Below are 24011 nucleotides of genomic sequence, written 5' to 3' on the forward strand. Positions count from 1 at the left end.
TTGTTGTTTTGTTTCGCGCTTTTGTCATTTTTGGTCCCGTTTATGTCATTTGTGTAATTTTTTTGTCTAGTTTTTGCAGTTTGTCCATTATTTTGTCGCTTTGTAACTTTAGTCAAATTTTTGTCTCTTTTTTTGTTTTGATTCATGTCATTTTCCTCATTCTTTGTTGTTTTGTGTCTCTTTTTTGTCATTTTATGTTGTTTTTGTAATATTTTGTCTTTTGTTATTTTTTTGTCTGACTTGTCATTTTGACCATAAAGTAAAATACTATATCATTCAGTTCCAGATACCTGTGACTAAATGTTTTATCCACTTGAGATCAAATTGGGCTGCATGTGGCCCCTGAACTAAAATGAGTTTGACACTCCTGTACTAGAGCATCTAAGAAAATGTGAACATTGTGAAAGCGAAATACTTCGTCTCTTTTTTTTTTGTTTGTTTAAATTTCGATGATGGTTTTTACCTCATGAAAATTAGAAATCCCGATCTCAGAATATTAGAATATTTCATCTTTAAGTTTGACTGAAGTACTAGTCAATCATTATGGCTACCATTTATCTCTCAGCCTAGTTCAGTATAGACACCAGCATGTCACAGACTGCTGACCTGATCTTCTTGAGTGGGTTGTCAAGAGAAGTCGATCAAAGAGCTTCACAAGGACTCAGACTGGCATTGGTGCATCCAGAGCCACCAAGCGCTGACACAGTCTGCAACTGTTATATTCCTAATTCTAAGTCACTCCTAAACAAGAGACAACATCAGAAGCATCTTACCTGGACTAAGAAGAAGCAGAACGGGACTGTTGCTCAGTGAACCAAAGTCCTCTTTCAAAATGAAAGTAAATTTTGCACTTTATTTGGAAATCAAGGTGCTAGAGTCTGGAGGAAGAGTAGAGAGGCTCAGAATCTAAGATGTTTGAAGTCTAGTGTGAAGTTTTCTCAGTCTGTGATGGTTAGAGGTGTCATATCATCTACTGCTGCTGTTGTCCACTGGATTTCATCAAGTCCAAACTTAACGTAGTTCATACCAGGAGAGCACAATCTGCTGACAAGCATCGTGGAGATGCTGGTTTCCTTTTCCAGCAGGACGTAACACCTACACACAGAGACAAAACTACTGGCATCATCAGTAAAATGGTGAGAATAATCATCAAAGGATACAGCATGAAGCACTTGAGAGACAGGCCTACAGAACGGACACAAAAATGTAGCTTTTTTCTCTGATTGTGTATGCTAGATTGTCCAACAGTGTAAACCACAGCAGTAATCATTCCAGCCTAAAGGTCGGCAGTTATGTACTGACAGTTTTCAACCACAATATAAAGAAGAAAGAGGGGGAGGAGGATGCAGAGGAACAAAAAAAATTTTTTTAAAAACATCAGGGAATGGAGCATCAGATACACGTCATCTTCTTATAAACAGAGACATTAGAGACAACGTAGCAGAATAAATTAGATTAAATAAATTGTAAACAGTAAAGACAAGCTGAATATAGGGCACAAATTTTATAGGTCTAAAAGATTTCAACTGACTAAACATCATAAAGATAAAATAAAAGAGAAAAACAAGTAAAAGATTAAAAAAATACAATAAAACTAAAACAATAAATTTGAAGCAAGTCACTAAAAATGCAGATAGGTTTAATAAAAGTGCAGTCATCTAAGACCAGACAGTATAAATTTAACTGCTCCATTAAAAGAAGTGTCTTTCACCCTATGTAACTATTTGTATCATACTTGATACATGAGTTTCTGAGACCTCTATCTCATCAATGTGAAACACTTTTTTTCAGGAAAATCATTGCTAATTTTCAAAAAGTGATGGTAAAAATAACACTTAAATTGATAATCATTTTTTAAAATAAGTATTTTCTGCATTGAAAGAATGCATATTTACAAAGTAATTCATTGTTTGTATTTCAATTAACTTGTGTTAAAATGTCAAATGTGATACTCCAGATTTATAACGTGCTTTTTTCCTGAATTGTCATGTACCATTTTTGTAATGTAATCTACATTATACCTATCAAAATACAAACACACATTGTTTTGATGACTTTTTTAATGAATAAAATACCATCTTCAAATGCATTTTGAATATTTTTACAATAACAATTCCTCTGAAATCATAATGGCTATACAATGTTGACCAATTTCTAGATGTCAAAAAGACTAGAGGAAGAAGAGAAAAAGAAAGCACACTGAAAATGTCATCAGCGAGATACTGGATGGCAACACAAGTGACATGGAGCAGTTAGCAGAAGACGAGGATGAGGAGGAGATAGAGCAGGTTCTAGGCATGTTATGGGATTAGTACATATGTCCAGTGTGGAGACAAAGCTCCCTGCACTTTGCTGTTTTATCCTTTCTTTTGATTTTATTTGTTATTATATTATTTTTTGTGTTATAAAGTGTGTCAGCTCACTCAATGCTAATTAATAGACTGGAGCATGTTGAGTTTTGCTTTAGATTGTTGTGAGCAAAAAGTTGCCAAAAGTGCCCAATGTATCAAATTTGAAACCAAAAAATATATCATAAACATAATTATTTGGCAATGCTTTTCTTTTGGATTTTGATGAAATGGTAAATAAACATCTCAGTTCCAAAAAATGTGAATTTTCTAGCTGTTTTTTTTGATGGGTCAGGCCATACAGGGTTAAAATGGTCGTGGTGTTAGAGCCTCCGGTGCAGCAGGGGGCAGCACTCTCCTGTAACGATGGTTTAATGTCCGCCGAGAGGAGGAAAAAAACCCAGTGGAGGAAGAAGAAGAACTGGACGTCAACATGGCTGCGGACAGTGATGTGAGTTTATTTCTCCAAATAACGTTTACATGGTCAGTGTGGTGGTCTGACAGGACATGTCACACCAGGACAAGTGACTCTGAGTTCATCTCTAACCCGGCTGTCTCTTCCAACAGGAGTCGGAGGTGTTTGAGATCACCGATTTCACCACAGCGTCAGAGTGGGAACGGTAGGAGAAAACCTCCCCTGTCACAGCACTCGGTCTCCGTGTTTAGACAACACCTTTTGCACATTAACTTCACTTATTTGCACCAGTTATCAGTGCGGGGTTTGCGGTGTTGGTGTGTGTGGCGGTGTTGTCGTGACGTTTGTTTACATCATCTCTGTGCTGCAGATGTTTACGTTGCTGGCAGATTCGCCATTTTTTGTTTAATGTTTTTATCCAATAATCGACAGCTGACCCATGACATGGTAGTGGACATAAACTTTTTTCCTGTTGGCTCGTTGTAAACATTTTAGAAGTTTAAACCTGCTGTTATAGTAGTTCTACCATGTTTAGACAGAACAGCCTGCTAGCATCAGCTGTCAGAAGGACCTGTGGCCTCAGCTACACCCCATAATGTTGACCAAAGAACCTCTTTAAACTCTATTTTTGACTCCCATCTCACACTATTATAAGTACCAGTCGACCTGTAACTCTGAACACAAGATATGTCAGAGAAGGTCAATCTGTCCCAAGAACTGCTGTTGTCCTTCTGTAGAAAGCTTCCTCACCAACAGCATCTTAGTGTGGTACAGGAGCAGCTCTCAGGCTGACAAGAAGAGACAGGAAGTCAGCACGGAGCATCATAGGAGCACAGCTGTCCCCTCTGTCGGACATCACCAGAAGCATCATCTCTGACAGTTCACACCCAGGACATAGAATGTTCTCACTCAGATCCATCCAGGCCCGCAACTCCAGATTCACCGCCACATTTTACCAGAATGCAGTACGAGTACTGAGCACATTGTAGCTGTTTTTCAGGGTTTTTTTAGTTGTCAACAGTGCAGTATACACCACAATAGTTGTCGTTAATTTCGTTATACAGTAGTTAAATGCAAAAAGAAGATCTATTAAGCATACACTACTAATCCTTTAAATATTACTATTTATTTATTAGTTTTATTATTATGTTTGTGTATGTGATAATGTCTTTGTAAAAATAAATCACAATCAATCTTTACGTTTTTGGATCAAGATTAAATTTTGCAGGTCATCTTGTCAAATTCACGACAAAAAACTAAATTTGAAGACTGCAGGATCGCGACACTGATTGGTGGTGCCATTGATGTTTACAGGGTACCAGCTGCAACCGAAATATGAGAGCTGAACTGTCGGTTTTTATACATTGTCTCAGCCTGATTTTCAGTTTTAAATGGATTAAAGAGACCAAATTTATGTTTATATATATATATATATATATATATATATATATATATATATATATATTAGTAAATGCACAGTTAATACTTTCTTAAAAGCAAACAAGTGTTTAAGTGAACATGAGATAATGTGTTAATGGAAGGATGATCAGTGTTCTGCTCTAAAGCAGATGCTTAACCACTGAATTTTCTCTTAGTGGTATGAAGTTCTGGTACTTCAGACTTTTCTTCACAAGTCCTTTTACATCTTATCTCGTGAAACATTAGTCTGCATACTAACAACAGGCCAAAACCCAAAGAAAGCTCATTTATAGAGATTAAACTAAAAAAGCAGTAAATGTTTACATTCAGGAGCTGGACGCAGATAATGTTTATTGTTTTTGTTTGATGAAGGACTCACATTATTACTGGATTATTTAATTTGATTATTCACTAAGTTACTTGACCGGTTGCTTCAGTGCTTATTTAGCTCATGTCCATTGTGGTGGTTCCTAACAAAAGTTGTTGTTACGTCCTGAGTTGACCTCTTGTATCTACCTGAAGGTTTGTGTCGAGAGTTGAGGAGGTGCTGAATGACTGGAAGCTGACTGGCAACTCTGCAAGCAGATTGTCTCCAGAAAAGGTATTCTGCTCTCATTAATCCTTTGTTTATCTGAATGATGTCAGTGAGCAGTGTGCTGCCAGCAGGTTCCTCACATGAGTTGTGTTCTAACGCTTTCATTGTGAACACAGGGTTCATATACCAGTGGCACCTGGTGTGAGAAGTCACAGGATATTAATTTTGCTGATTTTAAGTTCTACATAACCCACCACTTCCTGAAAGACGAATGTGAGCAGGATGAAGGGACGGACACACCCAAGGAAGGTACAGTTATGTCTGGATGTGGCAGAATAAATACAGTTTTAGTCAAAAGTTTGGACACTTACTTAAAGGTTTTGATTTATTTCTACTATTATGAACATTGTAGCGCTTGCTGAAGGCTTTTCCTTCACTGTGCAGCAGTCACCCTCAGTCAGGTTTTCCCTGTGCGACACGTCGCTGCAGAGGCCCCCAGGGAGAGCTCCAACAGAGTCGCTCTTAGCTGGGGCCTGGGAATTTTCCCATACCCACTCAGCACCTTTAATCTTGGGCAACACTACAAAAGGAGGGAGCCCAGCCCCTTTCCAGGAGTTTGGTTCCAGAACCTTTGCTGTGCATGAAGGTTAGCCCATCAGCTACAGTTCCTTCCCAACCAGTGAGGTGATGTTTCATGTCCTGACAACCAGTCTAAAGTGCTGTGGGTCAGCACCCCCATGCCTACCACCTGGCCTACATTGCACCCAACCTATCCCAGCAGGTGGTGGACCTACAGCGTGGTGGTCAGTGCGGCTTTCTCTTGGCCGAGTCCCGTGAAGCGAGACTTGGACACCACATGTTCGCTAGTGAACTGCTCTTTTGGCACTTTTTAACTAGCACCTGCTTGACTCGACTCGGTTTAGGTTGTTTTCCATTACAATTGAGTACCACCTCATCGTTCGTGGAGTCGTCATAGCACGGTGGCCCAGAAGTCCCTTAACGTCATTTGTGTGTGACACAAACGCAACTTTCTTGTTGCAAGTCGCACCGTCCAGCTCCCTCTGTGTTCTTTGGTCTGCCACCAGAAAAGTCTCGACCTCTTCATTCACCCACGGTACAGGTCTGGTTGCCATATTCAAATTTTGCCAAGTTCTGTGAAGAGCAATGCGCACCGTTACTGTTGCCAGTTTTTTTTTTTTTTAAAATGGCGGGTTTGGTTTTCATAAAGGAGTCGCTCTCATGTGTCGTCACTCCCTATCCAATCAGTGGCCTGCACTCTGTAGACGTCACATTATTAACTTGACTCAGCTCGCTTGGAATCCCGGCCGAGTAGGTACTAAAATAGTACCTGGTACCAGGTACTACATCCTAATGGAAAACCTCACTGACTGAGTAGAGTCGACGAGCCAAGTTGATCCGAGTTGGTGCTAGTGGAAAGCGCCATTTGTCTGGCCCCTCCCTTCAGACCAGGTTGTCTCAGGAAACCCTACAGTGGTTATTGCCCCCAGTGGCATAGCTCCTAAGAGGGACACAAAAACCTCTCCGGTGTGATAAGGTGGTGATTTTTTGTCCATGATAGTTCCACGTGTCTTATGTCCTAGATATGATGTATTCAGCGTTGTTCAACAAAACCATTATTGAGTAGGTGTGTCCAACCTTTTGACTGGTACTGTAGGCTCGCACCTGTTTTTTTGCAGGTGCATTGTAGCTTAATGTTTACAGTAGTGTATTCTATTGTGCTCTTTGTTAAGCTGCTGTATAGGAAGTAGTTTGGGGAGCACTACATCCCCATTCTATAGAGAAACCTACTGAGCCTTCACACTATCCAAAGACAATAACAGGCGAAGTCACAGTGTACCTAATTACATTAGTAAACTGAATACATCATTGTAATGGATTGTGCCAGTCATTTGGTAAAAAAAAATCTGATCCAGTTAGTAAATGAAATACAAATCTGGCCTTCAATAATTAGATTTTTTTTGCAGCAAACCAGTAATTATCAGTTACTACTTCCTGTTGTTTTTCCCTCATGTTCACGTCATAGGCAGTGTTGAGTGATAACTTGTCAGTAAGACATGAGATCACATTCATTGTTGTATTCCAGATGTCTTACCCTTGGCAATGCAGGACCTTCTGTGCATGAACAACGATTTCCCTCCTCGAGCCCACTGCCTGGTCAGATGGTGAGTTCAGTAATTCATTATTATGTCCAGCTGTTTATTTCAGAAAAAACAAGCTAAGATATTTTACACTGACTTTTGTCATGTTGGAGGACAGACATGCAACACTGCAGACTGAAATCTGCTCCAGCTGTCGTCATCAGAATGATGCTTTAGAGGAAACGATGTCTCTGCTAGCATGATTTCCTTGTATGGTCAGTGGGATGGATTTAGATGTGACATGAAGACCGTAAGTGAGGAGAAAAACTGAGATACTTCGGACAAATGATGAAGCAATTTGGAAAGCTGCCATGAAAATGTGGAAGAGACCACACCATATCCAATAAAAATAGCTGACATGAGTGTAAAGTGAAATAATTTGATTTTTCAGTCAATAACAGGTTATATTATTTTCAGTAGGTACATTTAAGCCATGGGAATGTTTGCCAATATGATCATTTCATTTGGAGTACCTAGAACGAGAGGGGGAGGGGGGCAGCGCTTACTCCAGTTGAAATCAGTGACTCCATAAAACTCAACTGTAACTGTCAGTTAAGCATTTTTTTTTTCATTAAGGATATTGTCTGACTCACCAAAAAAAAATATGTTTTTACATACATTACCATTCAAAAGTTTGGGGTCACCCAGGCAATTTCATGTGTTCCATGAAAACTTACACTTTTATCCATGTGCTAACATAACTACACAAGGGTTTTCTAATCATCAATGAGCCTTTCAACACCATTAGCTAACACAATGTAGCATTAGAACACAGGAGTGATGGTTGCTGGAAATGTTCCTCTGTACCTCTATGTAGATATTCTATTAAAAATCAGCCGTTTCCAGCTAGAATAGTCATTTACCACATAAACAATGTCTGGACTGGATTTCTGATTCATTTAATATTATCTTCATTGAAAAAAATGCTTTTCTGAGTGACCCCAAACCTTTGAATGGTAGTGTATATAGAATTTTTGCATCTGTGAATCAGTTCAACATTGTAGAACACCAGTTTAAAATCCAACCTATAATTCCTTATCAGTGATGAACACTGTAACCGAGTATAAGGATATACCCTGCTTTGTAAATATTAATTGGTTGCTACAAGTAGACATGGTGTGGAAAAATAGTGAATCAGAGAAAAACATGTTGCTCCTGTGTTTGTGTTGACAGGTACGGCCTACGAGAGTTTGTGGTCATCAGCCCTGGAACTAACTGTGAGGCCATCATCAGCGAGTCCAAATGCAATCTGCTTCTCAGCTCCGTCTCCATTTCTCTCGCCAACTGTGGCAGGTGAGTCGCTGTCATTGCTCCAGACAAACGATGGCTTTGTCATATGCTTCCTTATAAATGTTCTGACAATATTCTTTGTTATTCTTTGAAATACATTTAGTTAATCATTCATTGAAATGAATTGAATCATTTATTAAACAAAAATAAAAGAATAAAGTTAGTACGCATTAGCCAGTATTGCCCCTTTAGCAGAGATGACTTCTTATAGGTGTTGGAGATGTTTAGAGCCAAGTCAACACCAAAATTCTAAAGATGTGGCAACACTTATTTCCTCTGGTACAGAAGGTGCAACAAAGTTTCACAGCATCAGCATGAGGAGGTTGTTGTACAGGAGAGACGTGCAAAATAGATCAACACTAACTCAGCCAACCCCCTTTCAGAGGCATGAAAAAATATGACAAAAGCTCCCAGTAACGTCCTCATCATTAATCTGGATAAGTGAGTGGTTTTGCTAGTTTACTTACTGTCATTTTTCTGTTGAAAGGTCCACTTAAGTTCAACTTAATGACAAATTGCCTCAAATCCTCTTCAAGCACTCTTTGGCGTGATGCAGGACTTAAGTCACTAACTATAGGCTGATTGAGGCAGTGAAGCAGAAGTTAGTCTGAGACTGGTTCTTCTATTGAAAAGCTGACTTTGGTCTGTGCCAAACATGTGTGCTGTTACTGTGGCCAAACAATGATGTTTGATTTGTTCGTCCAGAGACTATAATTCCCAGAGACCTGGTTCTTGCCTGTATATTCACTGGCAAACTGTAGTTTGGTCTTTTTGGACAGCAAGGCCTTTCCTAGCTGTCCCAATGCAAATTTGTCCAGTATCTCTCTGATTGTAGGTGTATAACTTTTAGAAGTTTGTTTCTGATGTTTTTTTTTTTTTTTTACGCAACATGATTCATAATTCTATTCAGAGGCTGTACAACTTAAACTATGCAAGGAAGCATAAATATACCAATAATGTTTGATGAGTTTTTAAAGGAAAAAACATTTTGATTTGTTGTGCTTGTTGGTAACAATGACATCATGCTCTGACTGTCTATTGAACTACAGTGACACTGTGGCAGAAACTTGCCAGAGTTATCAAGTGCCTTGGAAAAATATGACCTGACTGAATGAAATGTCTATGGTCTTATCAGCCACTTTGTTTGTGGACTAGGAATGATTTTTATAAGTAGGATAATCCTCATCTTAACTGTAGAGAGACACCACTGTTAAACACACTGACTTAAAGAGGATAGACTACAATAGTTACACACGCTCTCCTCCAGATATACAGTGGTGGAAAAAAGTTTTAGGGCACCCCATACATTTGTAAAATATTGCATTAAGAATCACTCTGAGGTCTTCAAGTGCAATTTCTTTTAGTATAGTCCCAGCCAAAATACCAAACAAATTCTAAAAAAAGCTCTTAAAAACTTAAAATTAATTGGTTCCATAAAGATACATAAGAAATTTTGAGTATTGGTTCATTTTTGTACCAGTGATCCACTAATGAAGGTCATGCTTTTTATTCAAAAACACATTTTTGTTGCTGCACTTTGTGTCTATATAAAGCCAGCACATTGGAAAGTTCTTCAGTGACAAAAATGGCTAAAACCAGGTAACCTAACTCAAGAAACACACCTGATTCTCACCCAAGAAGGATACAACTGCTGCCAGATAGCCAGGAAGTGCAGATGCAGTCCTTCAGCAGTTGGATACACTCTGCCGAAATACAAACGAACCAACAGCTTGGAAGACAAAACAAGATCTGGCCGTTCAAGGGTTTCTTCAGCAAGAAATGAAGACATCCTGATCCGCATGTGCAGGGAAAACTGCCGAATGACATCACAGGAGCTTCAGCAGCAGTGGTCAAACCAAAGTGGTGTCCAGTGTTCCAGCTACACTGTACGTGGCTGACTTTTAGATCATGGCTCAAGGTCCTACAAGGCTGTCAAGAAGCCCCTGATCAATGAGAGACAGAGATTAGCCCGGCGTTGTTGGGCCCAGGCACACAAGAACTGGACAGCCAGGAATTGGAAGAAGATTCTGTGATCAGATGAGTCCAGTTTCCAGCTTTATCTTCCTCCTGCTAATGTGAGGGTACGCAGAAGGCCAGGCAAAGCATTATCTCCAGCATGTTCAGTACCTACTGTCAAGCATGGTGGAGGCAGTATCATGGTCTGGGGATGCATGAATGCTGCTCGTGTTGGTCATCTCACATTGAACTCTGCCATTCTCCGAACCCACATGCTCCCTTCTGCACATGCTCTGTTCCATCAAGTGTCTAATGCAGCCAGACCTTTTGAAACACAAAAAAGATTTTTCCACAAATATTTCATGATAGTATTTGAGATTGTGTAAAATTATAAGGGTGTCAAAAACTTTTTTCCACAACTGCATATTTGTATTAATCCTCTATTCCACCCCACCCCTTTACATTCACGATGTCATTTCTCACGAGACTCTTTGCCAACAATTCCTCAACCAAGAATTCCAACATGCCTGTTAATTTAGCCCTCATTAGCCCGCATTAGCTCCATGCAGCAATATGATTCAAACAGCAGCGATGATCTGGATGTCGGTATTGTGTTAATTAAAGAGGAGACCATTAAAATGCTGTTCTTTCAGGCGACTGGATTTACACTTAGTTGAAGCCACATGAATGTTTCAGCTTCTGTGAGTTTCCCCCAACGCTTGTCTTTTGATGCTGACATTTAATTTCAGTTTCAGACTGTCCTGCCTTCTACAGTCCTGTCAGAAGTTCCAAAATGCCTCCATTCCAGAAACAAAGCAAGTTTCAAACAGTAAAAAACATAGATCTGGTGAATTTTTGGAGTACACCTGTAGTTGCTCTGTGATTTAGATGCTATCGTAGAGCCTCAGGGCACCTACCTGTTTGAGAGTATTTGCAGCTGAATATGAGTGGTAAAGGAGACATCAAGTGAACACACTGAAGTCTTCGTAGTAATGACTGCTCCTTGTTGTCTTTTATCTTTGCCTTCAGTCAGGTTCCCATGTTTGTGCAGATCCAGCAGAAGTGGAGGCGGATGTATGCTGGAGAGTGCCAAGGATCAGGTGTGCGAACTGACTTTGAAATTGTCCAACTCCGCAAGGTGCCGAGCCAGTACAACCACTTATCCGGTCTGCTTGACATCTTCAAGTCTAAGATAGTAAGTACTGTGGAGCAGGATAGATGGGGAAAAATAACTTCACATATCTAACATCTCACCCAGCTGTAACTTGGTTAGTCAGACAGACAGACACACAGACAGACAGAGACAGTCAGACAGACAGACTGACAGACAGACAGACTCCTTTATTGACATTTCCTACATGGTATTTACAAAAATACACAGGCTGAAACAAAATGCTGTTTCTTACTAGTACTTGATAGTGCAAACAGTGTCATATAAAAACCTTTAAAAGTTAGTATTAAAAAGATGAATAAATTAGAGTTTCTTTTTGTATTTTGTGCTGTCACTCTATGGCAGGGGTCACTAACTGGAGGACCACGGTCCGGATCTGGACCCAGACACCGTCTTATGCGGACTTGACTTGTAGTCAGTAAATTATAATGGGATTTTAAATTTGACGAGTCGCTTCTATTTTACCTGCGCAGCTTTACCAGTGTTTACGGTATTGTTTATCAGCTCAGGAACACACAGACCAATACTACATACGAGTTCAGCCATCTCACCTGACGCTACTCAGCCAATGAAGTCTCTGCATTGCAGGTGCTAAACATCGCAACTCGGCGTTCAGAAAACAGTTGAGAGGTGAGGGACAGACACAAAAGAAAAATAAATAAAGCAACACCGAAAGGAAAATAACCCAGCACATGCTGACCGTATTTGGCTCAATATAAAGCTGCGAGACAGTTTTCTGAACTATGAACATAATAAAGAAAATTTATTATTCCAGACTCACCAATGAGCTCCAGATGTGTTTGACAATGGCCCTGACACCATTCAGGCAATGATTCAAAATACTGGCAGGACAAGCTGCAGCTCACTTCTCCCATTAAGCAGCAGGGATATAAGGGGAGTGATATAAGACAGGAAGAAAATGTAAGTGTTCAGTTGGTGATTCAGGTTGTTGTGTCATTATTTTTTGAAGTTCTGCACTTTATTTTTATGATGTACAGTTACATCAAATGTTATTTATTAATAGATATTGTCAAAATGTTTTGAACTGTACTGAATTTGTTTCATTTGACGGTCAGTTATTGATTATATGCAGATGCTGATAAAACTACTAGGTTATATCAACATATATCACACAAATTCAAGTTAGACATTATGATGTTCTGGATCTTTGTTTTATAAATTTCCTCTGACTGGACCACTTTGAATTTTAGTTGAATACTCCTGCTCTATGGATTATGAACAGACATACTTCTTTTTTCCATGTTCACATACACTCATTCAAAGGTTTGTGGTCACTTAGAAGTGTCCTTATGTTTGAAAGAGAAACAGTTATTCAATGAAGATAACTTTAAATGAATCATAAATCCAGTCTAGACATTGATAATGTTTTAAATGATTATTCTAGCTGGAAACAGCTGATTTTTAATGGAATACCTCCATAGGGGTACAGAGGAACATTTCCAGCAACCATCACTCCTGTGTTCTAATGCTACATTGTGTTAGCTAATGGTGCTGAAAGGGTAATTGATGATTAGAAAACCCTTGTGCAGTTATGTTAACACGTGAATAAAAGTGTGAGTTTTCATGGAAAACATGAAATTGCCTGGGTGACCCGAAACCTTTGAACAGTAGTGTATATTTGAATGAACTTCAGCTTTGTTGTTTCTGATGGTATGAAAACTGGTGGAAGGGTATAATTTGGACTTACTCATGCAGATGCTCACCATACGACAATATTGAGACTGTGTCAGGGAGGGCTTGTCAACACAAACTGTGCACATCAAAAGTTGCTTAAAAGTGGACTTGTACTGTGCATAATCACAAATTTGTCTTGTTTCTACGTGAACAAGATCAGATTAAATTAGATCACATTTCCTAGAGAAAATGCAGTGATTGCTGAAAGCTTTCACTGCTTGCTTACAGCTGCTGAAACTGTGGCAGCAGCTCTCAGGGCTCACAGTGTGTTCTCAGCTGTTCAGGCTGACAAAGACAGGACTGCAGACTGTTTTTCCTGAGAGCAGATAGGAGATAAGTATAGACACAGATTCAAAATTCTGAAATACCACCTGTTTCCAGTACTGGTATCAGTCTTGGACTCAAGTAATTGTTTTACAATATTAAGTCACTAAAGAAATGTAGTTATTTGTTTTCAATGATTTATTTATTTCTTTGTTATACTGCATGAAAGACATTTTAGAGTTCTCTGTACTTTTAGCCATATTTGTGCTGCTTCCATAGAGCTGCAAGAATTTATATTGCAGTGAAAAATAAACCCACAATCAGAAAAAGATGGGATAAACTGCTTACAGTTTAGAGAGTTAAAGTCATGCTAATCTCATGGGAATTGAACATGTATGAACCCTGGCATAGTCTTTATGGTTCATCAGATGCAGTTTCATCTTTGTCCTCATATTTCCTGGGATACTTTGATCAAAAAGGGCTAAATGTTATGCAGAGTAATGCATCATCTTTAACAAAGCCATTTTTTGCCAAACATAGATACATGATAAACTGCCTATTTTCTGTGTTTTTCCCCTCATCAGGGTTGTACTCTGTTTCCTCTACCTCCAGTCAACATTGCCATTCGCTTTACCTATATTCTCCAAGACTGGCAGCAGTACTCTTGGCCGCAGCAGCCTCCAGGTAGGAACCTATAGAACAGAGGATGATGTTCTTAGACATTACCACATCAGATCATTTACAACACAGATACAGTAATACAGTATTGTGACAAAAAACCACAACAAAATGTTCTCAATATGTCATTAAAATACAGAATATGGTAGCTCTTGGTGGCTTCAATGACCATTACCTGTTTCACATAAATACCTAAGAGATGTACTACAGTTCAGCTGTTTATTTTCATCTGTTGTGGGTTTTTGGGGTTTCTCGTAGATTTTGACACACTTCTCGGAGGTGAAGTCGGAGGGGTGGAGTTTGGGAAACTTCCATTTGGAGCCTGTGAGGAACCAATCAGGTAAACCATTGCAACTTTGATGGCAATACAGTGGCCCCTCGCCATATTGTGGTTCACTTGTCGCAGTCTCACTGTATCGCAGAATTTTCGCTATATCGCAGGATTTTGCGGTACGTAAGTATTTCAATATATTTATTATTGTGGCAAGTGGCGTTGAAAAACGATGCTGGAGAAAGGATATCTACCTTTTATGCACTGTGCAACTTGTAGATGCTTTTGTTTTGACACACTCAGAGAGCATAAATCACAATAATGGCATTTAAACCCCCAACACCTCGAACTCCCATGGTGCATTGCAGCACAACAGTTCAGTCATAGCGACCGGCTCTGCAATCGCCACATTATTTTAATTATTTTTGCGGTAAAATAAGCATTTTATAGCCTAAAAAAATGAAGACAATATGAAAAATATATTAAAAATAGTAATTAAAACATATTAAAAGCATATTTAATCTAAATAGAATGTATAGCGTATAACACTGGGCTCTGATTGGCTCAGCGACCGTAGCATCAGTCTCCTCTGTCTCCTGTGTAGCAACATTCAGCATCTGGCCTTGTCTATGTCACATAGACGTCTGATCGCTGTGCATAGTGTTGCTCTGCGGTGTGTGGGGAGGGTTTATAAAGCCTTAAAATATATATAAATAATCAAATAAATATGGCCGCTACTTTGTGGATTTTCATATATTGTGGGGGTCTGTAACATAACCCCGTGATAGATGAGGGACCACTGTAAATTCACTTATTGTGAATTAGAAACAAAACTGATGTTTTAATTACAGTTGACTTCTCCACAATGGTTACAGTGCATGTGAAAGCTTTAACACAAAGGACATGTTATTTCCGCCCTGATGTTTGTGAGACTCTAGAGTTTGGTGTGTGGGTGGAGAATGAGAAATTGCTGTTGTTTCGTTTTATTATTTTAGTATCTGTTTCATTATGTGTTACTGTTCCTGAAAAGATATTCCAATCACATCTGAGCAAAGCAAAGTGACTTATTTTGTGTCTGCTTTTGGCTGTTGTAGTGAACTTCATCTTGCAACCACCTGGCCTTACCTGACAGAGGGCATAGTTGTGGATAATGATGTGTACAGGTAAGAGTCCTGGAAGTGATTCCTGAACTGTGTCTGACTCCCAATGTAATAACACCTGGCTTTAATGCCATTTTAAAAAAAATAAATCTCATTTGCTGGAAGAATATCGATTACAAACCTCAGTTTTTGAAAATAAAGAACACCTAAACATACACGAAGAAGAGAATACCCTATGTTTTTAGACTAAAAATGTTTGTTCTTTTTATTTTGGCAGGGCTGTGACTATTTAGCCTGCCCTACACTAAGGAAAATGGTTATCAATTTATCATCAGTCTGATTTAGCATAGTGTGACAAAATGTAAACCATTTACAACCCTTGCATTTCTTGAATTTGTTCTTGGTGGATTTTAAGAGCTGCTTTCAATCCTCTTCCTGTTGTACACCGTGTCCCAAAAGCTCATTCTCCCCAGAAAAACAAAGCTCAAAGACTGAATATGCAATAGAATCAATTTATTCAATAACCAGTATCTCCCCCTTTCACTTTGATCACAACTTTCAGTCTTTCAGGCATGCAATGTACGAGGTTCTTGAGTGTGGATGGTTCTATCTTCCCCCACTTACCAGTGGTGGAGTGGGGAAGGAGTTTGGTGGCCATTCCTCCTTACGCTGAAAGCCAGGTAGATGCTCAGAACACCATTGCTGAGTCATGTCAGTGTGAGCAGGCGCACCATCTTGCATAAATACCAATTCTGGACATCTGTTAAACATTTTCTGTTCAGTCATAGGCCCTGATTTTTTCCTCTTGGCCAAAACTGGAAGTAATACCTTTTCTAGAATACTGTTGCTGTTCTAATATTGTGTATTAACAGTGGAACCTTGAGGCACAATGTGCAGCTCTGAGAGACCTGAACCAGACATAGTCCCCCAAACCATACTTTTTGGGGGAAGATGGTACTTTTTCAAGATCATCTGTTATAGCCACCGTCATTTTGGCTGTTGGGTGTCAGAAATAAGTAGAGAGGGCATTCATCGGAGAAGATCCAGTTCTCCCAGTCTTTTGGAGTCAGAGTTATGTGCTTCTTTGCGAAAGCCAATCTCTCCTCCTTTTGCAGTTTGGTTGCGGGGTCCACTGCCTCTTAATGCTTTCAGCCCCAATGTTTCTGTTAAATAACGATGCACAAAGCTCTTAGAAACATCTTCTTCAAGATTTTTCTGCTTCTGACTTAGTCGCTGGCAGGACTGGTGTCTTTTACCGTCGGCCTTTCTCATCAGATGCTTGGCTCTTGCATTTAGGCCAGGTGGACGTCCTGAGTGAGGCAAGTCTTTGAAGGATCCTCCTTTATTGTACCTTTGCCACCACTCTGCACCCAGCAGATACTTCTATCAAGGGCTTGAGCTACCTGCTGATGAGTTTTTCCTGCATTTCGAAGAGCAATGGCCTGTGCATGAATCTCAGACTCTAAAGGAGTAGCAATGCATGACACTCACAACCAACTTTGGATTCTCGGACCTGAGAGTTTGACCAGACAAACAACCAAACGGTATGTGATTGACCAGGTGGAACCCATTTTGGTGACAAACAATCAAAAATGTCCAGTGGGGAAAACGAATTTTTGGGACACGGTGTACAAGCCGGCCTATTTTTTACTTTACTGATTAACTTCATGTCATTTGCAGCTAAGGTTATCTGATATTTTTTGAAATCTCTTCTTACATCTAAACAGCTGATTACTCACAGCCCTGTGCTAAACAATAGGCAAGGTTTTTTTTTTTCTCTAGAAATGCTTCTGGTGACTGGAGGCATAGAGCTCCGTTTAACTTGAAGTGTCTACAGTAACTGTTTCTAAGCTGATTCTTACTTCTCCAAATGTATCTTTGCAAACCTCAGTTGACTCTTCCATTCTTTGAGATCCTTACTGCTTAGAGGAGCTCATGGTTGTTAAGTGTTGCAATCATTGTTGACCCACCTATAGTACGATTTAGTTAGCGGTCATGATTTTACCATGTACTGTACATGTTCTGTTTATCATCCGACAGTGACCTCGACCCTCTTCAAGCTCCTCACTGGTCAGTTCGAGTCAAGACAGCTGAAAACCCTCAGTGTTTACTGGGTAAGTCCAAGCCCTTAGTGACCAGTGGACATTTCATTCTAGTAAAAACCAACAAAGTGCTAGAAATCACTAATAATTAGTCATCTTGTTTATTGGGCAGAAGTGAACAGGTTTCTTCTCTGAGCTGTCATCAGTGTAATCAAAAACAACTCGGTAGCAGAAACGTTAAGCAGGCATGGCTTAAAGAGAAATCAGCAAAGAAATCCATAACTGACAGGATACGTAATGAGTGAACAACCCAGAGTGGCCGTTCATATCAAAAAAGGAAACTGAATGTCCAAAATAACAACTAACTAAATCCATGAAGATGTATGCATTGTGTGTGTATCCTCTGTACAGAAAAAAATAGTCTGTTTTGTCGTGCTGCTGATACCATTCTGCTTTACAACCTTGTCCAATGATTTCTTTATGGTAGATAAATACCACAGTGTTGTTAACCGTCTCCAGTGATACTTTCAAGCCTTCAGCTGTTTCTCAGAGGTTGTTTTTCACCTCATTCAATCCACTTTTAGCTAGAGTAGCCACACTAAATTGTTTCCTTTACTTGACAGTTTGTCCAAGTTTTTTATCCATATTTATCCAAACTACATACCGCAGCAAGACAAAATCTTCATTCAATATTCAATTTTCTGTTTGGCTACATGGAGCAGTTTAACCTCCAAAAAGATTGGATTGTTTTGACTTTTTCTCATCTTTCCATGTAGGCGACTTTCTGACGGAGTTCTTTAAGCTTTGCTGCAAGAAGGAGTCTACAGAGGAGGTTCTGGGAAGAGGACTGTCTGAAGAGGAGGGGAAAGGTCAGGTTACTGGTCTTACTATTTAGCAATGGTCTCGTTTCTTTCTGCAATGTCGATAAACACACTATTCTAAGCATGAAGCCTTGTGCCTTTTCACCAGCTTTTGTGAAATGTTTGTATAGAGCCTTCACACTTGAGTGAAAGAGTGAAGGCTAATGGGGGACTAATGTTAGGGGAGCTGCTCTCCATTGTGTTGGCATGTGGCATTGAAGTAAATAGTAATGGAATAATTTTCAGATATTACTGCATTATCAGATAAACATCTGCTGTAATAGAACTTCTTGCTAAATGCATCATAGTCCACTATTGTAAATTCAGACATTATTAAAAAACAATCAGACAAAAGAGGGTTTTGCAAATGCAGTCAGATGTTCAATTTCTATGCCATATGTCAAAACAATATCAAGGATGTGGTTAAAACAATGAGTTGGTTGATTAACATTTAAAAAAAACAGTTGAGTCTAACGAGCTAAATACAGAGTTGAGGCTGTCATTCTCATCGTCCACATTAATATTGAAGGCGCCCTTTATAATGACTTTATCTGTACTGAGCACATAGTCAGCAAAGAACTCTTGAGAATTCAGATAAAAACTCAGAGTAAGGGACAGATGGTTGATGTACAACAACAAACTTAACTGATTTTGTGTTTTCCTATTTGGGTGTGAGATGCTAAGTAAGGCTTTTAAATGTTTTATCACTATATTTTGGTCTTGGGTTGAGTAACCCTTGAGTAAAAGATTGCTGCCGCTCCTCCCCCATATACATAATTCTTACAATGTGAAATGCTATTTGATACCTGCTTAATGTGTTTGTTAATAATTGCTATATTTTTTTCCCTACAGAAAACAGTGACATCAGCTCTGCTTTGTCCAAGCTGACCGAGCCAACAGCAACTGTACCGATTACCAAACTGTCCGTCTCCAACATGGTGCACACGGCTCGAAAGCATATCCGCCGCCACCGACGTATCGACGAGTCACCACTTAACACCGACGTTCTCAATTCTGTCCTCCTGGTAAGGATTTTTCATGCACACTGATTTATATGGAACCATTGAGCATTGTTGTTTTTTTTTTTTTTTTTGCTGTAATATTTTTTGACATTGATAAAGGAATTCTGTCACTTTGTATGTCAGGTGGTCTCAAAACCAACAGTATGACTGAATCAGTGCTGTGATGATCTGTGTCAGGTGTCAATTTAAGGCAGCAGCTGAAGAAATTCTGAGTGAGGACAGTGCTTTGGGGCACTGGGGTTTCCAATCCTAATTGTGGCAAGCAATTGCAGCAGACTGACTGTTCAGTCTCAGACTAGATTGGATTGTCTACGTTTGCAGCCACTGAATTGGAAGTCCCAATTCATGGGCCAGAGTCTAAGACTTGACCGTGTTCAAATATCTGAAAAGCTTCTTTAAAGATCTTCAAAGAATCACCAGGAGAAATCAGCTTTCAGAGGCAGCGGGATTTATTGTCGACAGAAAATCCAGGAGTAGTTCTTAGTAGTGATTAGCACCCCCAAGAAAAACTAGTGATACTGAGCTGTGCATCATCTTTTATACTGTGAGAGTTGCTCATTTTTCCACACCTACAGTTTTGACACCGTTATACTTTTCTAAATCTATTGGTCAGATCTTGACATCAGGTTATCATATTTCACCACTAGATCACACCCTACAGAGGATGTTAGGTTATCATTAGGTCATGTTTTACAGAGAACATGACCAGACATGTTCAGAGTCTACCCTATTTTTTTGAGACAGATTCCATGCATTTTACACCATTATGTATTGTTAAGTTTCTTATACATTTTCAACAGTTATATTGCCTTAAGTATACTCCATTATATTTTGAGTTCTCCACAGTTCACTCTTCTGCAAAGCATGTGATTTTTTCTTTACACTAAAAATGCATGTTTTACTTTATGATATTGCGTATGTGTCCCCACAGACACACACACACAATACCATCAAAACATCAATGATCACTAGAACCTTCATTATTATGGATTTCATACATGTTTTGACTCTATTTTTAAGATTAATAGCATTTGCTAAAATTATATCATCTTTATTTTTAGTAAATTGAACCCATAAAGTATTGCACTACACCACTCAGACAGTAGGCACTGAGAGACTGCTGTGTCTTGATCTTTACAGAAACCTGGCTCCAAGTACAAATGCTGCATTGGTTGATTTTCCAGTTCGAACCCGGTACATTTTTTTTTTAATTGTTAATTTGCATTACCAGTAGCAGGTTTATACTTGCAATCTACATCCAGTGAGTCAGACTAGGCTGGACTAAACCATTATTTATCACTTGGGACAGGCAGGAAAATCTGACTCTGATGGATGATTTATTTTGTAAAATATATAATTTAATTTATGTTTGTGTTGTTTTCTTTCAGTATCTTTTCCCAGATGCTGCTGTGGAGAAGTCATCAGAGAATATCAAGAGCAAAACTGCGCAACCAAACTCCAGCGAGACAACTGAGCAAGATAAAAACTCAGATTATGTATGTTTGCAATTTTATCACTTACACAATGTGACAGTTTGACAGGATTACAGTCTGGTGAAATCAAAGTCTCCTGTGGTCTGTTTTGTTTTTTTAGAGTCAAGGATGAAAGTTAAATATAAAACAGTACATGAACTTTTCCATGGGCTGATATTCGATTGATGACATGTCTATCATTTTCTCCACTTTCTGTCCCCTCATTCTAGAATCTTTTCCTCCAGCTGAAGTCAGCACCCAGTGACAGTCTGACCTACCGGCTGGCTTTATGTGTGTGTCTGGTCAACTACAACTATGGTGGGCCTAGAGCTGTTGCCCACCTCTGGCAGGAGTTTGTCCTGGAGTTGCGCTATCGCTTGGAAAACAACTACCTCATTTATGGGTACGTGTAACACACACTTGTACTGCTCTGAATTTAAATGGTATATGCTTAGCATCATACACATGGTTGAACATTCTATTCAGTGCAGTTCAGTTCAATTTATATAGCGCCAATTCATAGCATGTCATCTCAAAGCATGTCACGTAGAAGGGTGAAGACCTTACAAATTTTAATCAGATAACCCAACAAATCTGATTTTGTGGCTGAAGAGAAGAGAAATACTGAGGCTGTGATATCCAGTCTATAAAACGTTACAAAGGTGTGTTGTGATGCCCAGCATTCAGCCACAAATGCCTCTTAGATAGAAACTTCCTCAAAGAGATGAAAGTATTTCTACTCAGCACCAGACCTAGCTACAGGGATGGCCCCAGGTGGTCCTGAACAGCTGAGTTAGAACTCTGGCAGTAGCATTTTGTATCAGCTGGAAGTGTTTAAGAGAATTATTTTAACATCCTGATAATAAGGAATTGCAGTAGTCCGGTCCAGAGGTTACAAAAGCAGACTAGGACTAGTTCTTCAACATCACTCTGCGATGAGATGTTCGTGATTTTTACAAATTATGTAGAACTTGTTAAACTTGTCGTGTATGCATGTTGAAGGACATATTCTGATCAAAAATAACTCCAAGGTTCATTACGGTAGAACTGGAGGCTAAGGTGATGTCATCTCGAGTAACTATCTGGTTAGATGGTGTGTTCCTGAGGTGTCTAGGGCCAAATACAATAATTAAAAAAAGTTTTTCTTAATTTCAGAGAAGAAAATTAAAAGTCATCCAGGCATTTATGTCCCTATGCCCAGAATCTGACTAACTGAACAATTAATTTGGCTTTATACATAAATATAACAGGGTGTCATCTGCATAATGATGGATAATTCTGCAGTGTTTCCTAATAGTATTATCAAAAGGGAGCATGTACAAAGTTAATAACATTAGTCCTAACACAGAACCGTGTGGAACTCCACAACTAACTCCGGTGTGGGTTGAAGAATCATCATTAACATGAACACACTGGAATTTGTCTGATAAATATGACATGAACCAGTTTAGTGCAGTTCCGTCCATGTTCCAGCCCTGAGATCCAGCAGAATAAGTATAGAAACCAGTTCACTGTCTGAGGCTGTTAGAAGATGATTGGAGACTTTCACCGTGCTGTTTCTGTACTATGATATGCTCTAAATCCTGACTAAAGCTCTTCACACTCTTCTCACAGCTTGATCCTCTGGGCTCATGTCTACTTTACACATCATCGTCTATTTTGAGTACACAAACAAAACCTAAGGAAATGCAAAAAATCTTGTCTAAACATATCTGTGATTCAAACTATATGCACTATGATGTTTGCAGTGCTTTTGTACTTCAAAGACTCCTTAAGTCCTTCAAGGAGTAGTTGATGTGTATCTTTGCTCTATTAATCCAGTCATGTTCCCTCATCTCCATCTTAACTGTGCTTTCTAATCTGCAGATTGGCTGGTGGACCTCCTGATCTTCGCTGTTGTCTTTTGCATCAGAAGCTTCAGGTAGACATTCATACAAACACACAGTGCAACAAGAAATCAAATGATTTTAAAATACAAGAGGTAGATACATCAGGGGTTACGGTTCTTTTTAACAGGGAAATAGCACGAAAAGAAAAACAGTCGTACTCAAGGCAGAAAAAAGAAGCAGTCTGTCGAAATTCATCAACTAATCTGTAATACCTCTGACACATCTACTTAAAGTAAAGTTGTGCATATAAATATAGATTATCTCACTCTTGTTTGTACAGATTCTCAGTCATCCAGGTCATGGTAATTCTAGGAGCTTTAGTACAAAGCAGATGGAGGTTGGTGTGAAAGGTTGTGAAGCCAGGTAGTGGTTGTGGAGCTTCCAGTTTACACAACAATGGATGTCAATCTGCTGTGTCAGGAGTGACTCAAGATGTTAATGATGGCGAAACTTTCTGGGGTGGACCTTATTACTGTATTATAGATGCTTGATAAGGAGTGTCATAAAGCCCCTCCTCTGTTTAGAGATGGCTTTACTCCTCTCTCAAACCTTCTCAAGGTCTCCTCTGCCCAGAATGTGACTATTCCTGTCGTCAAAGTAGTGGCCTGTATCGATCAGATGCAGGTGGGCTGCTGAATCTTGTCCTGAATGTTTTGGAAGTTCAGTGAGGTCGAGAGAGGATGAGGAGGCAGACACAGACACACTGGAGACTCCGATGACTTTGGTTTACTGATGTCAGGAGAAGTGACACTGACAGAGCAGCAGTACATGCAAGCAATGCCAACATCAGTTCTGAGGATTCTCTCTGATCTTTGGGTTTATATGTGGTTGGGAGAAGGTCACATTTAGATTACAGACCAATATGGAGACAACTCGTCTTCCTCGTCACGTCAGAATAAACAATATGTAATCTTGATAAGAGCAGAGAGTCCTGGCATATCTTCCTCCTACAGCATCTGCCTTTCAGAAGATAATTTGGAATAACGTCAGCTAACACCTTAGAAAGGTGGAAATAGTAATTTTTCTTTCACACTGAGCAGCACAGTCCAAAGACATGAGTAGTAGATTAACTGATGATTCCAATAACAAATAATACGATCCCTGCAATACATTTCTCCTGCATCTACTTTAAGAAAATTAATCTGTCTTCCATTCAAATTGTTCAACTTCTGATCCATGACAAATGAATCAACTAATACATAAATATCCATCGACTGCTTTTTACTCCACCAAGGAATGGTGGAGTTATGTGACGATCAGCATACATTTGTCTCTGAATCTGTCTGTCTATGTGAAACATTACTCAAAAACGGACTAACAGATTTGGATGAAATTTTCAGGGAAAGTCAGAAATGACAAAAGGACCAAGTGATTACATTTTCACAGTGATGCAGCTTAAAGTCTGGATCCACGGCTTTGTTAAGG

At 39.3% G+C, this 24011-nt stretch overlaps 1 protein-coding gene across 3 annotated transcripts in view; it reads left to right on the forward strand.

The window, feature by feature from the left end:
- Positions 1–2744: 2744 nt before the first annotated feature.
- rab3gap1 (RAB3 GTPase activating protein subunit 1) overlaps positions 2745–24011 on the forward strand; it is a 37193-nt gene continuing 15926 nt past the window's right edge. For 2 of the 3 annotated variants that reach the window (XM_055004753.1, XM_055004754.1), the window contains exons 1-16: positions 2776–2799; positions 2916–2968; positions 4705–4783; positions 4894–5026; positions 6822–6900; positions 8050–8169; positions 11152–11317; positions 13837–13936; positions 14189–14270; positions 15296–15364; positions 17342–17415; positions 18120–18212; positions 19056–19228; positions 20614–20721; positions 20928–21100; positions 22564–22618. In XM_055004753.1, the coding sequence (XP_054860728.1) occupies positions 2782–2799; positions 2916–2968; positions 4705–4783; positions 4894–5026; positions 6822–6900; positions 8050–8169; positions 11152–11317; positions 13837–13936; positions 14189–14270; positions 15296–15364; positions 17342–17415; positions 18120–18212; positions 19056–19228; positions 20614–20721; positions 20928–21100; positions 22564–22618 (1575 nt within the window). In that variant the 5' untranslated portion in view covers positions 2776–2781. Of the gene's footprint in view, positions 2800–2915; positions 2969–4704; positions 4784–4893; positions 5027–6821; positions 6901–8049; positions 8170–11151; positions 11318–13836; positions 13937–14188; positions 14271–15295; positions 15365–17341; positions 17416–18119; positions 18213–19055; positions 19229–20613; positions 20722–20927; positions 21101–22563; positions 22619–24011 lie in introns of all 3 variants that reach the window. The other variant, XM_055004752.1, reaches the window with a different exon arrangement.

Source organism: Amphiprion ocellaris, chromosome 18 (assembly GCF_022539595.1).
Source record: "Amphiprion ocellaris isolate individual 3 ecotype Okinawa chromosome 18, ASM2253959v1, whole genome shotgun sequence".
In the NCBI taxonomy this organism is placed as follows: domain Eukaryota; kingdom Metazoa; phylum Chordata; class Actinopteri; family Pomacentridae; genus Amphiprion; species Amphiprion ocellaris.